We start from the raw sequence: 16941 nt of genomic DNA on the forward strand, positions 1-16941 counted from the left end.
CAAGCCCTCCTTAATCTCCTGGAAGTTTTCACTACTGGCTTCTAACCTGCCTCTAGTCCTTCTCCTTTTCTAACCCACCTTCACTCTTGTCTCCAAATAGTATTCTAAAAAGTAGGTTAGGTCATTATTCTATTTCACCTGCATAATGAGATCCAAATCCCTCCCTCTGATGTTGGGCCTCCGGCTCCCTTACATCCTAACCTGCCAAATGCATTACTTGCTTTATCCTGTCGCGCGAATTGAAGCTCCTGACACGGGCGCTCTCATGCTGTGGCTCTAATGAGGAGTCCACTTCTCCCTGGAACATTCCTTGTCCCAGGTGCTTCCAACTAGGCTTCACCTTTACAACAGACCTCCGTGCAAGAGCCGTCTACGCTCACTGCCTCCAAAGCTGCCCCTTTCCTTGACTGTACCCACTCCTTTCAGGCTTTTGTACCCACCATTCTACTGCAATAGCTTTTGTGGTCACCAATCACCTCCACGTTGCTAAATTCAATGGTCAGTTGATCTTATAGGATCTGTCGGCAGCATTTGACACAGTTGATCACTCTCTCCTTTGAAACACGGTCTTCACCTGACTTCCAGGATACCCCTCTCACTTCTACCTCTGGGCACCCTTTTAGAGGCTCTTTTGCTGCTTCCCCCGGAGCTACCAGACCTCTAAACTTTGGAGTATCTCCCCCAGGAGTGGTCCTTGGACCTCTGCTCTGGCTTTGTTTACATTTCCCAGGTCATTTTCATTCTGTCTCATAACTTTTGAATACCATTTATTATGCAAATGGCTTATAAACTTACCTCTCATTCAGGTTACCCACCTGAACTCCAGCTTCACATAGCCTGCTGTTTATTCAGCATCTCCAGTGGGCAAGCCCCAGACTCCTGATCTCATGAAAATTGCTCTTTGCATCTCCATAAATGGCAGTTCCCATCTTTCTAATATATAAGGCCACAAACTTTACGGTCATCTTTGCTCTCTCATACCTACATCTAATCCCTTCAGCAAGTCCTCTTGGCTTTGTTTTTAAATACTAGTCTATATGCAGAACACTTCTCACCACTGCCACTGTTACCATTCTGATTCAAGCCACCATTATCTTTCTCCCAGATGGTTGCAGTAGCCTCCTAGCAGTTCTTCAGGCTTTGGCCCTTTTCTTCACAAGCAGCAAGAGCAATTCTTTGAAATGTGTATGTCAGCTGACACTCTTGCCCATAGTCCTCCAATGGCTTCCCATCTCACTCAGAGTTAAGCCCAAATTCCTGTAAGTGAGGCTGCTGCTCCAGCACTGGGGCGACTGGAGCCTACAGTCCTCTTGCCAAATCTGTCCAGACGCAGTGGTTCTCAACCTGTGGGTCGCGACCCTTTGGGGGTCGAACGACCCTTTCACAGGGGTTGCCTAAGACCATGGGAAAACACATATGTAATTACATACTGTTTTTGTGATTCATCACTATGCTTTAATTATGTTCAATTTGTAACAATGAAATTGGGGGTCACCACAACATGAGGAGCTGTATGAAAGGGTCGCGGCATTGGGGAGGTTGAGAACCACTGGTCCAGAGAAAGGGCACCTTTTTCTAAGCTGCACTAGGGTGCCCATGTGCAGGTAGTGGTCCTGCCTTCCAGGCCCTGTACTTGATCTGGCTGCTGCAGCTCTGAGCTCATCTCTTTCTTCTCTGCCTTTCTCATTCTCTTCCGGCCCCACTGGCCTTGCTGTTCCTCAGACTTGCTTACTGCCTTGAGGCCTTTGGGCTTGCTGCTCTCTCTGCCTCAACCACTCTTTCCCAGGAATCTACATGACGTGTTTTTGTCAGATTTCTGAAATGCCACTTAACAGTGAGGACTTCCCTCTTTTCCTAACTTAATGCTTTATATAAAATTGCACCCGCCCACCCTCCTAACTCTCTCATTCCCCGTTTCATTTTCCCCCGTATGACTTATCCCTATTTGTCACGCTATGTTTTTACTTTGTGTTGTCTCTCTTTCTACTTGAACATAACTTCTGGGAGGTTAAAAGCTTTGTTTTGTTCAATGTTCTTTCTCTAGCGTCTAAGATAGTGGCAGACACACAGAAGGTGCCCCTAAATATTTTTTTTAACATATTTTTATTGATTTCAGAGAGAAAGGGAGGGAGAGAGAGAGATTAGAAACACCAATGATGAGAGCGAGAATCACTGATCAGCTGCCTCCTGCACGCTCCACACTGGGGATCAAGCCCACAACCCGGGCGTGTGCCCTGACCTGGAATCAAACCGTGACCTCCTGGTTCATAGGTTGATGCTCAACCACTGAGCCACGCTGGCAGGGCCTGAATATTTATTGAATAAATAAATATGGCATAACTTAAGCATTGCCCTAGTTGTGATTCCTTTAGATGTTGTCCCTGATGTTTGATGTTTTCCCGCTCTCTCCCAGTGAGACGCCCCTCTGGGCTTTTATATTGTACAGCCCATTGTGCCCATCTCTGTCTCACTGCCTTCTCCGCTCTACCAGTAGATTTTTTTATGGGGATACCTAAAAGATAAGGTTTATGGTACAAAACCAGCAACAGTCAATGAATTGTGGGCCCACAAACACCGAAGGAAATGATTCTTGATGTTTGCGATTCCATTGCATTGTGTTACTAGCAGTGCCTGGACCAGAATGGTCATGAGTTTGAAAACAGATGTTGACAAAAAAATTATTTCTGTAAATTCTTTTAAATTCTGAAAATGAAAGCTGACTTTATAATCATTCAAAGTGTATACGTATACATTTTGGGGGATACCCTGTACATGCTCAGTTAATAAGAAAAGAGCTCGTATTGACTGGTGTTAATTGTTTAGCTCAGGATCCATGGCACATTTTTTTACATTTGCTTTAGATGAATATTTGACAATTTATTTTAAGCTTTAAATTAATTGATGGTCTTTTTTTCTTTCAGGCCTATCAAAAGTTTTGGCTTTGTTGCAAAAGCAAGTCAAGAGTTAACTTTTCTCTGTTGACTAAGTATTGCAGATTATGCCATGTCGGTTCAAGGAATAAATAAACATACAATTATCCCTCCTATCATTAGTAGATGTGATAAGGAATTTTTGGAAAGTATGCAAAGATACATAATTACAGAAACTAAAAGAGTGGGCTGCAATGAGGAAGGACCTGCTGATGAATATTACATCATATACCGAAACGTTTTTGATAAGGTATCAATGCTTTTAAGACAATGGATTTTCATGGGGAAGAAATGGTCTTTCTTTTCTTTTCTTTTTTAATATTTGTATTGCTTTTAGAGAGGAAGGGAGAGGGAGAGATAGAATCATCAATAATGAGAGAGAATCATCGATCAGCTGCCTTCTGCACACCTCACACAGATTGAGCCCAAAACCCAGGCATGTGCCCCGATCGGGAATTGAACCGTGACCTCCTGGTTCACAGGTCGGCACTCAAACCTCTGAGCTCTGCTGGCCAGGCAGAAATGGTCTTTCTTGATGACTAATACTCCTGTTTTAGTAACACCACTGCTTGTTTAACTACATCTATCAGTTTTGAAAAGTTCATCTCTTTTGTTAGAAAGGGGAGAAGGGAGAAAATGCAATACTGCACTTATTACTAGACAGTTGATGAATGTTTCAACTGTTTTGGGTTAAGTGCAAGCTATCAGTTTTAACATTTTTATCAGTTTTTGAGCAACACCTAGCAGTGCCCTCTAACATTTTGACCCTCCATCTGAAAGTGTTAACTGATTTGTGAGGGATTGGGCTGTAAGCAGGGACCTTGTTTTGGGTTTATGTGTGGTATCATTAAAGTCTTGGTCTAGATTTGATCTACCACAGCGATTTTCAACTTTTCTCATCTCACAGCACACATAAAGTAATTACTAAAATTCTGCAGCACACCAAATAATATATTTTTTGCTGATCTAACAACAACAAAAAAGGTATAATTTTGACTTATTCACACTGGATGGCTATTGTGTTGGGTGCTGTCTTTTTTTTTTGAGGGAAAGAGGTCAGTATGCATGTTTTAAAAATTCTTGTGGCACACCGGTTGAAATTGCTGACCTAGCATATTGAATTGAGATCCCTTGTAGATTAGAGGGCTAGGTAGATAGGCACAGTAAACAGGGGGTTTGACTAGACTGAACATTGGAAATATGGAGATGAGATTAGAAAATGTGGCTTATATAACATTTGATTTTGTTTTGCAAGGTTTTAGCAATACCCATTTTTCTTTTTTTAAAAAAAATATATTTTGATTGATTTCAGAGAGGAAGGGAGAGGGAGAGAAACATCAATGATGGGAGAGAATCATTGATCAGCTGTCGCCTGAATGCCCCCTATTGGGGATCGAGCCCGAAACCCAGGCATGTGCCCTTGACCAGAATCGAACCTGGGACCCTTCATTCCACAGGCCAGCGCTCTATCCATTGGGCCAAACCAGCTAGGGCATGAGGCTGTAAGAGAATGAGGAATCATGGAGACTGGTAAAATGAAGAACCAGTCTAAAATGAAGAATTCAGTCTAAAGCTCTTGCTGTTTGTTGCTATTAAGGAATGGTGGTTCCAAGTATGTAGATTTTTCATAGTTTTCAAGAGAAGCTGGAAATATGGTTTTCAGGTGAAATTTACTAAATTTTACTAATTACAAAATTTACTAATATTTTGTGGGTCAAGCAAAACTATTCTACCTGTGGCCTGCCAGTCTGTCTTCTTTCTTTTAATGCAATATCTACTAGTATGCATTCTCCAAAGTTCCTATGAGTGTTCTCCTGATATCTATTTCTTCTAGAAGACAGATATGGGAGCTGATCAGTGTATCACTACAAGTCTATTTTCTATCCAGTAATGCATCCAAGTTGTCTTGGATTGTTGTAGCACACCCCATAGGTGTGTGGAGTGGACGATGGCCAGGAACAGCAGGGTGCTTAATTTGAAAGACCACAGAATCATGGCTTCTATTTTATTATGCGTTCTTGGGTGGCAGTCCTCCTAATTGGGTTGATAGGTAGTATAGTCATGTAAAAAAGACGCCCAGTATCTCCCACTCAGATATCCTCTCCTGGTACTTGTCATTGATGAATTAATCTCATACCATTTCTTGAGAGACCAGATGTCTTCCTGGATAATTTTTTCTAGATATTATCTAGCTAACAGAGAACTAGTAGGGGATACCAGAGACTAGAGATGTGGCAGGAGTAGAATGCATAATTGTGGCTTTCAGAGAAAATTATGGATTGATCACCTCTGTTCTCTTTATATATCGGTCCCTTCTGAAATCCTTGTGAGCACAATTTGAAAACTGTAAATTTTAAATTATTTTAAATGTTTATTTGTTTTTGCATGGGTATTGTATACACAAGATTAGCAAATAAATAAGTAAATACATACATACATAAATAAAAAGAACCAATAAAGAAAAGTATACAACTAAAGGTCAGCTTGTTCTCTTTCCCTTTCCTTTTCTTCAGGCATCCACTGTTTTCTATTTTCTTCTGTTATCCTTTATCCTTCCAAAGATATTCTGTACTTTCACACCATTGGAAGCCATGAGTGGATAGTGATGAGGGATTTCCTACAGTTTTACTTGATATCTTGGGAATAGGAATGCAGTATTAGGCCTGGTATTGGTTTTAACTGATACTATATAATGTATGTGTTCATACCAAGTAGAGAAAAATATGATATTTTTTCTCTCATATTTAAGCTCACAGGACTGTAATAATTTACAAAGAGCACATATTCAGGAAATATTCTTTAATACCCAGTGATATTTGAGACTTCTAATTCCTCATCATGTTTTATTTAAAAAATAATCTATAATGCTCTTTGAAAGGCTTTTGATCCATGGTGTACCAGAAAAAAATTCAAAACTATAGGCAGAAAAATCATATTTCAGGTAATAGAATATGTCACTGCATACAAATCCATTCTTACTTCAATCAAAAAAGAATATGATGCCATCATTGATACAATAAAAAGAGACCAAAGAATTGCATTTTATCTTCATGGAAGACTTAAAGTTTTTGCAGCAGAGCCCACAACATTCGTGTATCACAGGAAAAGAATAATCCAACTTGAAGCAAAGTAAGTATATTAGCAAGTAGCCCAAAAGGTGATCATTGTTACTTGGTTATATTAACTAACTAGTGTAACTATAACCAGTGGTTATCAGTCTTTTTTGTCATTTTATTTTAAAGTCATGTTTCCATGTTCCCCTTCCTACCAACTTGAAGTAACTATTTTTTACTTAAAACTCTTGTTTGAGAATTTTATATCAGGATCATTGAGGCACGTTGTAGTATCACAAAATGAGGGATGCAGTTAGTTGCTTCTGGTAATTTCCTGCATGGAAGATTTGATAGTACAATTTCATGATTACCATCTGAATTAGAGCACTTAATTCTGTATACACAAAGGTAAGTAGCCTACTAGGAGAGGATAAGATGCCCACTCTTGTTGCATAGTCTCATATTTCCAATGTTTCTTCCATTTGGAAAATTATGGGCACATTATTTTTATAGATAATTTCAAGCAACTTGGAAAATTATGCAAAGTTTGACCTGGCAATATGGCTGGCTAGATGTGGATCTTCTATTGGAGAAAAATGCTGCATAAAGTAATTTTTAAAAATCTTACCAAAAGCAACAGGAAGCTGACAAGATAGTAAGAGATCATCAGGGCAAAATCAGAACAGAAGACAAAAGATAAAGGAGCACAAATGATTCTATGGCCCTGAGAGCATTTATTAAAGTAGTGATCATAAGCTTCAGTTTTTAGTGTGGCACTGGGACAAAAGACAGAGCCTCGGAACTGCTGCCCAAGGGGTTCAATCTTCTGGGAAATCCTACCCTTGTAAAGCTGGGAGAATAAAGGGCTACAACCTTGTAGTATGAACCAAAGGCGAACTGTCCCAGCCTTGGGGTTGCATGGAAACTTACTTTCTGCTCAGCAGACTGCTGATGGGAACAGGGATTGTTCTGGATGAAACGTTCTGGAACTAGAAATGGTAGTGGTTGCACAACTCTGAATATACTAAAATCCACTGAATTGTACACCTTACAGGGGTTAATTTTAAGGTATATGAACTCTATCTAAATAAAGCTATTATTTAAAAAGCTATGAAAAAGCCATATTATGTTTAATCAAAACTCTAAGGAGATAATATGGTATAGGGACAATATTTGAAGATATAAAGGCGAAGAATTTTCCAGAACTGGTGAAAGATAGCAATTCACAGATATGAGGCCCAAAGAATCCCAAGTAAATAATCTTCAGCAAGGTTTATTATAGTGAAATTGTCAATGATAAAGAGATTGTAAAGTAGCTACAGAAAGCAACAATAATTAGATACTTCTCAATGTGTTGTGGCATATATTGGGACTTCATTCCATTTTCTGGCTGAATAATACTCCGTTGTATGTATATACCATATTTTGTTTACTTATCTATTGATGAATAGTTGGGTTGTTTCCACCTTTGGCTGTTGTGAATAGTGTCACTAAGAACATTCATTCTCTTCGAGTCCCTGCTTTCAATTCTTTTGAAAGACTGTTGACTTTTTTTTTTTTTTTTTTTTAATTCTCAGAGAAAGGAAGAAAGGAGAGAGGGAGAGACAGACATCCATAGAAGAAACAAACATGGACCAGTTGCCTCCCATACGCACCCTACTCTGACTTGGGCTTGAACCCACAACCTGGGTGTGTGCCCTGACCGGGAATCAACCCCACCACCTTCTGGTACATGGATAACGCTTCAACCAACTAAGCCATACCAGCCAGGGCAGAGAGTCAATTTTAACATTGCTTTCTTTCACAAGCATAAGTTTATTTGGATGAAAGCCAAAAGAAATTTTATTTTCACAGTCGCTCTTTCATAAATACTGTAAGCTGTTGTTCCGAGCAATTTGTACTTACCAAGAGCTCTGTAATAATCAGATGCAGACAGCCCTTATCTACTGACAAACTTGGTATTAATTTGCCGAAACCATTGTGACATTTATGTATCTAATTTATTTTAATCTGTTATTTTCTCTCTGGGCCACATATCAGTGATAAGTTAGGAAGTAAACTTCAAATAATGCTTGAAAGAAGTTTGTATCTTCTTCTTGGTCTTTAAGATCCCCATTGCAGGAGGAACTCAGTTTTCTCTCAGAGGAGTGCTTTCATTCCTCCAGCTCTAGGATCAGAATTACTACAGAAGGCTGAATAATGGCTCCCAAAGAGAGCAGGTCCTCATCCTGAGAACCTGGAAATGTTACTTTATTTGGGAAAGGGGTCTTTGCAGATGTGATTACATTAAAGATCTGGAAATAGGGAGATTATCTCAGATTTTCAAGGTGGATGTTACAAGTGTCACAAATTTCCTAATCTCAATCACAAGTGTCCTTATAAGAGAAGGGCAGAGGAAGTGTTGACAAAGACAGAAGGGGAGAAGGGAATGCGACCAGGAAGCCAGAGATTGAAGTGATGCAGCCATGAAGGGAGCTGGAAAAGGCCAGCAGCAGAGTCTCCCCTAGCTGGTCTAGAGCAGCCGTGGGCAAACTATGGCCTGCGGGCCAGATCCGGCCCGTTTGAAATGAATAAAACTAAAGAAAAAAAAGACCGTACCCTTTTATGTAATGATGTTTACTTTGAATTTATATTAGTTCACACAAACACTCCATCCATGCTTTTGTTCCGGCCCTCCGGTCCAGTTTAAGAACCCATTGTGGCCCTCGAGTCAAAAAGTTTGCCCACCCCTGGCTAGAGGAAGCATGGGCCCGACAGCACTCTGGTTTTGGCCCATGGATACTGATTTTGCTGGTCTCCAGAACGGAGAGAAAATAAATGTCTGTTGTTTTAAGCCACCAAGTTTGTGGTAATTTGCTATGACAGCCCTAAGAAATGGATAATTACTTTGAAAAATGAATTTTCAATGCAAAGGTAATTTTCAACTAAAGGGAATAGATAGTGCTTTGTGGCCAGACTATTATGTTTAACATTACAAATTTCCAATAAGGTTGTGAGTCATAGTATTGCTGCTCTGAAAGAAAATTGTTCCTCACTATGAGGTTAGTAAACTTTTTATGGGGCACTGTTTTGTAAACTTCCACCTAAATCCATAATGGTTCAAAATGACAATTAGGCAAAATAAAATAATGATTTAACCTGTTTTATTAGAAATCTTATGATTAAATAATTAAGTTAGTTGAAAGTAACATAAGAATGCCTTTTTGTTTTCCAGAATGAAGGTTATTGAAAATAATTCCTCAAATATTCAATTGCAAATAGACAAAATAAAACAACTTAGGGCAGAGTATGATGTGGAAGAACTAAAACATTTTCCTTTCTTCAAAGATCCTTCAAAACCTATTCCAGGTACTATATTTTGTGTAAAATATTTGAAAGAAATTCTAATTACCTATTACACAAGTTAATATGTATGTGCCATGTATAGATCTTCTGAGTACAACAGGACTTTATCCATCCTTTACAAACAACTTTAGCCAGGACTCTAGATAAAAACAAGAGAATGACATTTTACTTTTCACCCAATCCCAGAAGTTTCCCCACTTTGCTTTCTCCCATCTTCCTAATCTATCACCAATGGCTTTCAGAGGTGGCTCTGTTCAACATGCACTTCTTAATTTATTAAAATGAGCCTCAGGAAAAAAAACAAGATGGCGGCATAGGTAAACACCGGAGATTGCTGCCTCACACAACCACTTCAAAAATACAACTATAAGACGGAACGGACATCATCCAGAACCAAAGGAAGGCTGGCTGAGTGGAAATTCTACAACTAGAAGGAAAGAGAAAAGCATACTGAGACTTAGAGGAGGTGTGGTGCGGAAGTAAAATACAAAGGTGCGGATGTGCTTGCAGAGAGGGCTGGCGGCTGAGGGCACGATTGCCTTTTTCAATCGGGAGGGAGGCTCAGGCTCTGAGCTCCAGTTCCGGGCGAGTCTCTGGGGACCCAGACTCATATGGGAGAAACGGGACTATCTGGCATCGGTCGGAACTCAAGGGCAGCTTTCTCTCAGAGGCACACGCAGCGATTGCAGGGGCCTCTGAGGACAGGACTTAGAGCAGCCATACTGGCCCGCCCGCCCAGTTGATCCCCTGGGGCTCCGCCCCACCCAAGCCGTGCATGGAGGCTTTTGCATATGAACGGCCCAGCCCTTTGTAATCTGAAAATTACTTAACAAACTGCAGCTGCCCAAGGTCCCAGGGCAACTTGCATTGCTTTACAGCTGGCTTTTGCAGGGTAGCCTCAAGCAGAGGCTAGATTAGCACCTCCTTAGATTCAAGAGCCAGAGCACCCAGTGGTCAGTGTGGGACCATCCAATTATAACTCCGCAGATCCATAAGGGACACACTCAGGGGGCAGACTCAGCACCAAAGCCCACTGAAACAAGTCTTGCCCCATAAGGGTGTCTTCAGCACAGAAGTTCTCCCACCTTAGACACAGCTGATTCTCACAGCCAATTGGCCTGGAGGTCAAATCCTCCCAGTGTTACCTACAACAATCAAGGCTTAACTACAACAAGACTGTGCACAAAGCCCACAAGGGGGTGCACCAATAGTGTCTACCTCAGGTAATTGGGGCGGCTGAACCACTGTGCCCTATAGGACACTTAGCACAGAAAGCAACTCTATCGACACAGCGAAGCGTAAAAAATGCCGAGACAATGAAACAGGACACAAATGACAGAAATGGAGGAAAGCAAACTACTGGATATAGAGTTCAAAACCACACTTTTAAGGATTTTCAAGAACTTTCTAGAAACCGCCGATAAATGTAGTGAGATCCTCAAGAAATCTAGTGAAACCCTCAATGTTGTGATAAAGGACCAACTAGAAATTAAGCATACACTGACTGAAATAACAAATATTATACAGAGTTCCAACAGCAGACTAGAGGATCGCAACAATCAAGTCAAAGATTTGAAATGCGAAAAAGCAAAAAACACCCAACCGGAAAAGCAAAATGAAAAAAGAATCCGAAAATACGAAGGTAGTGTAAGGAGCCCCTGGGACAGCTTCAAGCGACCAACATCAGAATTATAGGGGTGCCAGAAGATGAGAGAGAGCAAGATATTGAAAACCTATTTGAAGAAATCATGACAGAAAACTTCCCCTACCTGGTGAAAGAAATAGACTTACAAGTCCAGGAAGCACAGAGAGCCCCAAACAAAAGGAATCCAAAGAGGACCACACCAAGACACATCATAATTAAAATGCCAAGAGCAAAAGACAAAGAGAGACTCTTAAAAGCAGCAAGAGAAAGAAACTCAGTTACCTACAAGGGAATACCCATACGACTGTCAGCTGATTTCTCAACAGAAACTTTGCAGGCCAGAAGGGAGTGGCAAGAAATATTCAAAGTGATGAATACCAAGAACCACCTACAACCAAGATTACTTTACCCAGCAAAGCTATCATTCAGAACTGAAGGTCAGATAAAGAGCTTCACAGATAAGGAAAAGCTAAAGGAGTTCATCACCACCAAACCAGGATTATATGAAATGCTGAAAGGTATCCTTTAAGAAGAGGAAGAAGAAGAAAAAGGTAAAGATACAAATTATGAACAACAAATATGCATCTATCAACAAGTGAATCTAAGAATCAAGTGAATAAATAATCTGGTGATTATAATAGAATCAGAGACATAGAAAGGGAATGGACTGACTATTCTTGGGGGGGAAAGGGGTGTGGGAGATGCAGGAAGAGACTGGACAAAAATCGTGCACCTATGGATGAGGACAGTGGGTGGGGAGTGAGGGCGGAGGGTGGGGTGGGAACTGGGAGGAGGGGAGTTATGGGGGGGAAAAAGAGGAACAAATGTAATAATCTGAACAATAAAGATTTAATTTAAAAAAATAAATAAAATGAGCCTCAGACCACCCCCCCCCCCAAAAAAAAAGAAACAAGAGAATGAGAAAACCCTAAAAGATTAAGAGTTCCAGACTGACTGGACTATATACAGAATATTAAATTGTGGTTCCTGGTCAATATCGGCATTAACTGGGAACCTGTTAGAAATGCAAATTCTTTGACCCCAGTGCAGACTTACTGTGTCAGAATTTTGGGCATGGAACTGGGGTCAGGTGGGGGTAGAGCCCAACAATCAGTGTTTTAACAAGTTCTCAGTTTAGTCTGATGTATTCTAGAGTTTGAGAACCCATGGTATAATACATGAAAAAACTGTCGTGTGTTAGGTTCTGTGAATATTGTTGATTCATATTTATGTCAGCATTCACTGGTTCCTCATCTTCAGCTAAGCCACATTTTGAGAAATTGTAGTGTATCCTGGATTTTTTTTTCCTAATATTTAATCGGGAGGTTTTCTCAAACAGGCTCAGGAAACTTTTTTTGGCTGGGTAAATGAACAACTAAAGGAGACAAAAGTGAGGACAAGTGTATCTGGGGAAGTGCAAGTAGCATTCTGTCTCCTGGAATTTATTCAGGAAGCTGAGAGCTTTATATGATGAATATAGAGGAATTATAAATATTCACCCTGGGGACAAGGACGGCTTTGAGAATAGATAACTGTATTCAAAACTTTTATGGATGTCAACTAGTGTTTACCCAAAAGCAGAATCAATAGGTGGAAATTTTAGGAAGTAGGATTTGGATTCAGTGGAAGAAGCTGTCTTGAAATAATAAGCTATTCCACACCAGAGGATTTCAACTGAGGTTGAATGATCAGTCAGCCTGTGTTAGGTGGAGGTAGGGGCTAGATTTCCTTTCAAATGTAAAATTATAACTAACAAAACATAAATAAGATACATATGAATAAGTACAGAATAATAGATAAATTGATTAAATGCCTAGAGAATTCAGGGTAGGGTAATGATCAAAATTGAGTAGGATTAATCCAAAAGGGTTTCTGGAAGAGAATTTTGAGATATACCTTTAAAGGCAACAATTAGCCTGAATGAGAAGGGAAATCATTTGGCGTGTGCGTGTGCGTGTGCGTGTGCGTGTGCGTGTGTGTGTGTGTGTGTGTGTGTGTGTGTGTGTATGATGAATAATGAGTAAAAGGGGCAATTTGAGAGGGAGAGAGGACTGAGATATGGCTGGGATTTATAAGCTTTTCATTGCAGAGAATAAACATTACCCTGGGGTTAGTAGGAATAGTTTAATGGAAGACTTGGTTAGAGAGAAATTACTGGTCAGAAATCCTGAGTTGTTAGGCAGAAGCTCTTAGTGTTATTGAGTAACAGTAATATTTAGGGGTTTGCAGGGTATGGTGATGAGGTCGTTCAAAAATTCTTTCTTAAAATGCTAAAGTGTGGCCCTAGCTGGGTTGGCTCAGTGGATAGAATGTCGGCCTGTGGACCAAAGGGTCCTGAGTTTGATTCTGGTCAAGGGCACCTACCTCGGTTGCAGGCTCCTCCCCAGCCTGGGCCCTTGGTTCGGGCTCCTGCAGGTGCAAGAGGCAACCAATTGATGTGTTTCTCTCACATCGATGTTTCTCTCTGTCTTTCCCTCCCCCTCCTTCTTCCTAAAAACCAATGGAAAAATATCCTCCGGTGAGGATTAATAACAACAACAAATGATGCTAAAGTCTTTCTAGAAAATTCACTGGTATGTTTAAAAACTGCTAGCCATTTAAAAATTGTATGCTAATTCCAATTATGTTCAGTAAATGACAAATTCATGCTACCATTTCTTAGTCATTTCCTGACATAGAGAACTCACTGACATATTTTACATTTTTGCACAAGAGTCCCACCCATGTCTTGGCTGGTTTGATTTGTTCCCTTTTCCCATAGGCATGATTCTCGAAGAATCCTTCAATTTAGATGCTCTCAATAAATACCTGAAACATCTGGAAGATAAATATGCAGAAATTAAACAACTGATGTCAAAAAAATATGTCCCATTTCAGAGGAAGGCAGATTTAGAGGAGGAAATGATTGTGATAGTAAAACGGCAAAATGTAGCTCAAAGTCTGAACAAAGAATTAGAGTTTCGGTATGCAAGTTGATTATTTTTAAAGTTTGAAGCTTTTATATGTGTTTATTCTAATATTACATTTTGATTTTAGATTCAGTCTGTTGATGTTTTTATCTTTATAGTCATCGAAGACTGCAGATTATTTCATATGCACTTACTTCATGGGTAAAATCTGATAAGAGCAGTTCATTTGAAGACTTCGTGAAGCAAATTGAGCAAATCCAAGATTTACATGGTAGTTTATTGATATATTTAATTAATACAAATAATGGAAAACATTACTTCTTCCCCCAATGCACAGAAAGCTAATGAGTGGGAATTTTCCTAGATAGAGTTTAAGGAAAGCAAAAATGTACTTATTTTGGTTAGGTCTCTGTTATCCTATGGGCTTCTTCCTTCAATAGCTGACAGATAATTGGTAAAGAGTAGACTTGGTGAACCAAAGATATAATACCTGAAAATGTACCTTAAAATCAGAAAAAGGGAAAGGGAGGCACTCAGTTTAGAAGAGGTTGATGCTATTAGAAACTATAGCATTAAGTGGTTGTATTAAATATCTGCATGCTTAATATTTTCTATTAATGTATAACCTTAAATATCATCTGGTGGATCTTTCAATATTTATAGGTAGCCAAAGCTTTATTGAAGAGCTATTGGAAGATGATCCAGGCAAGGCAAACGAAGCTGAAATTTTGCTTTCCTACATTGAAAGGCAAATATTTTAAAAGCTTGGATTTTCCTTGTTAAAATAATATTGCAATCATTTAATATGTATTTAAATAATTATTAAATACATCTTTAATATTAATTAATTAAATGTTTAGCATTTATTTAGCATCTTGATGAGCTATAGTCCCTAGCTTTTGTATCTTTAAAATTTTACCCTAGTACTTCCCATTTATTTGTTGTCATAGTCTTTTCAATGACCTGAGCAGTTATATGCATGGGATAAAATAACATTGGGCCATTGTAAATTGAAATGGAATAACTGTTTCATTTCTTCATGCATGGTCTAGACATTGCAAATTTTTTAAAATTCTAATAGACAATTAGAAAATAAGGTAGAATTTTAAATGATAATTCTCTGTGATAAAATACTAGATTGGGCCCTGCCAGCATGGCTCAGTGGTTGAGTGTTGACCTAATAACCAGGAGGTCACAGTTCGATTCCTGGTCAGGGCATATGCCCAGGTTGCGGGCTTGATCCTCAGTGTGGGGCATGCAGGAAGCAGCCAATCGATGGTTCTGTCTCATCATTGAAGTTTCTATCTCTCTCTCCCTTTCCCTTCCTCTCTGAAATCAATAAAAATATATTTTAAAAAATACTAGATTAGTAGTCTAGGAAATATTTCAGAGAATATAGGTGGTTTGTAGTGTTGATTTAAGTTTTATTTATACTTTTCTTGCATTCCCTCATCATCAACTTGATATTAAAAATATTTTCCTAAATATGTTTTTATTAATTTTTAGGGAGAGGTTAAGGGAGAAGGATAAAGAGATAGAAACATCGATGAGAAAGGAACATCCCTTCATATGCCCCCTACGGGGGACCGGGGGTTGAGGCCACAACCTGGGCTGTGCCTGGACTGGGAATCAATCTGGTGACCTCTTGGTTCCTGGGTCAATGCTCAACCACTGAGCCTCACTGGCTGGCATATTTTTGCCAATACTTAAGTTATTATTTATAGTGTAAATTAGAGGCTTAAAGAAATTTAAGACTTTATTCTTTAAGAGGTTACTTAATAGGCTATAAAGTCCATATGTAATGAATATATTTAATGTTCCTAATCTTATATGTGAAAAAGTTTTCAACTGTTGATTTGCATGTTGATATGATACAAATAAGGAGTGAAGATTATTTTGTGGCGGTGGGGGGCACCAAAGCCCATTATATTTCCTTACACTGTGTGCTTCTCTAAGTCTGCCAGCTCTAGATATGAGAGAAAAAACCTTGTTGAGGTTAAACGTTTTATGTATTTTACTTAATATTACTTTGATATTTTTCCCCTCTGGGATTCCACATTCATTTGCAACACTGTGTAAATGGGTGTTTGCCATAGTTTTATTAATTGTGAGATAAGGCCTGATTTGAAGATATTTTGCCCTAGGAAGAGGAGTAGAGGCTTAAGTTATTTGAACTATTATCTTTTCTTCTTGTGTTAATCTCATATTTAATTGGGAATCTGCAGAGCAACATAAATTCTGAATACCAAGGGTACCTATTGATCTTCAACTTGGCAGCCTTTGTGTTCATTTTGTATTTCCCCTAGATGAGCCTCTAAGCAGCTTGCCCTTCTTTTCCCTGACACCCCCTTTAATCTGGAGACTATACAAGAGAAAAAAATCTGAGCTCATTGTAACTTCACCTCAAATTCTGTTTATTTTCTATGGCTTGCTATAAAGTAGTATAGGAATAAAGTACAGGATCAGGTTCACAGTCAGCTGGCGGATGAGAGTTTTTTTTCTGAGGGTACAAAAATGATAGAATATTAGGGAAAGAAGTGAAATAACCTCTTATAGAGTGAATGATTCTTGTTATCATTTATTAGAATTGCTTTTCTGTATTACTATGCGACTGTGTTTATTGTATATTAGAGATTTCTAATCAGTTTTCTTTTTTGTTTACTATTTATAATGTATAATGAAATGTAATGGCTGTAGGTTCAATGAATTAATCTCACTTGGTGAATATGAGAAGGCCGCTTGTTTTGCAGCAAAAAGTCCTAGAGGAATTCTTCTAAACATTGGGACAGTGAATAAATTTAAGGGTAAGCATTTCTCTCTGAACCTTCTATATGTATGCAGCTATACTTTCCCCCATGATAGAATGGAAAGAGTATTGAACTGGGAGACGAAAGATCTAGGCTCCAGTCTTATCTCTATCTACCTTTTACTCAGTTTCCTGAGCTGTAACAGTACAAGGGAGAAAGATGGAGAAGAGAGGGAGGGGGAGGAGAAAGGCTAGGGAGGGAGAGTGTGCAGTATTTGTGTTTTTATTAATGAGTTGCAAGAATTCTTTCTAT

General features: G+C 39.2%; 1 protein-coding gene and 1 non-coding gene across 2 annotated transcripts in view; both read left to right on the top strand.

The window, feature by feature from the left end:
* Positions 1 to 2227: 2227 nt before the first annotated feature.
* Positions 2228 to 16941, top strand: part of CLHC1 (clathrin heavy chain linker domain containing 1) — a 29045-nt gene continuing 14331 nt past the window's right edge. Inside the window, exons 1-7 of the mRNA XM_036334542.1 lie at positions 2228 to 3180; positions 5872 to 6059; positions 9198 to 9331; positions 13735 to 13936; positions 14041 to 14153; positions 14546 to 14630; positions 16580 to 16686. Coding sequence (XP_036190435.1) covers positions 3004 to 3180; positions 5872 to 6059; positions 9198 to 9331; positions 13735 to 13936; positions 14041 to 14153; positions 14546 to 14630; positions 16580 to 16686 — 1006 coding nt within the window. The 5' untranslated portion in view covers positions 2228 to 3003. The remainder of the gene's footprint in view (positions 3181 to 5871; positions 6060 to 9197; positions 9332 to 13734; positions 13937 to 14040; positions 14154 to 14545; positions 14631 to 16579; positions 16687 to 16941) is intronic.
* On the top strand, positions 14809 to 14940 carry LOC118669553. The gene has a single exon (XR_004972021.1). It is a non-coding gene; the product is annotated as a small nucleolar RNA SNORA20 (small nucleolar RNA).

This window comes from Myotis myotis, unplaced genomic scaffold, assembly GCF_014108235.1.
Source record: "Myotis myotis isolate mMyoMyo1 unplaced genomic scaffold, mMyoMyo1.p scaffold_m19_p_14, whole genome shotgun sequence".
Classification (NCBI taxonomy): Eukaryota; Metazoa; Chordata; class Mammalia; order Chiroptera; family Vespertilionidae; genus Myotis; species Myotis myotis.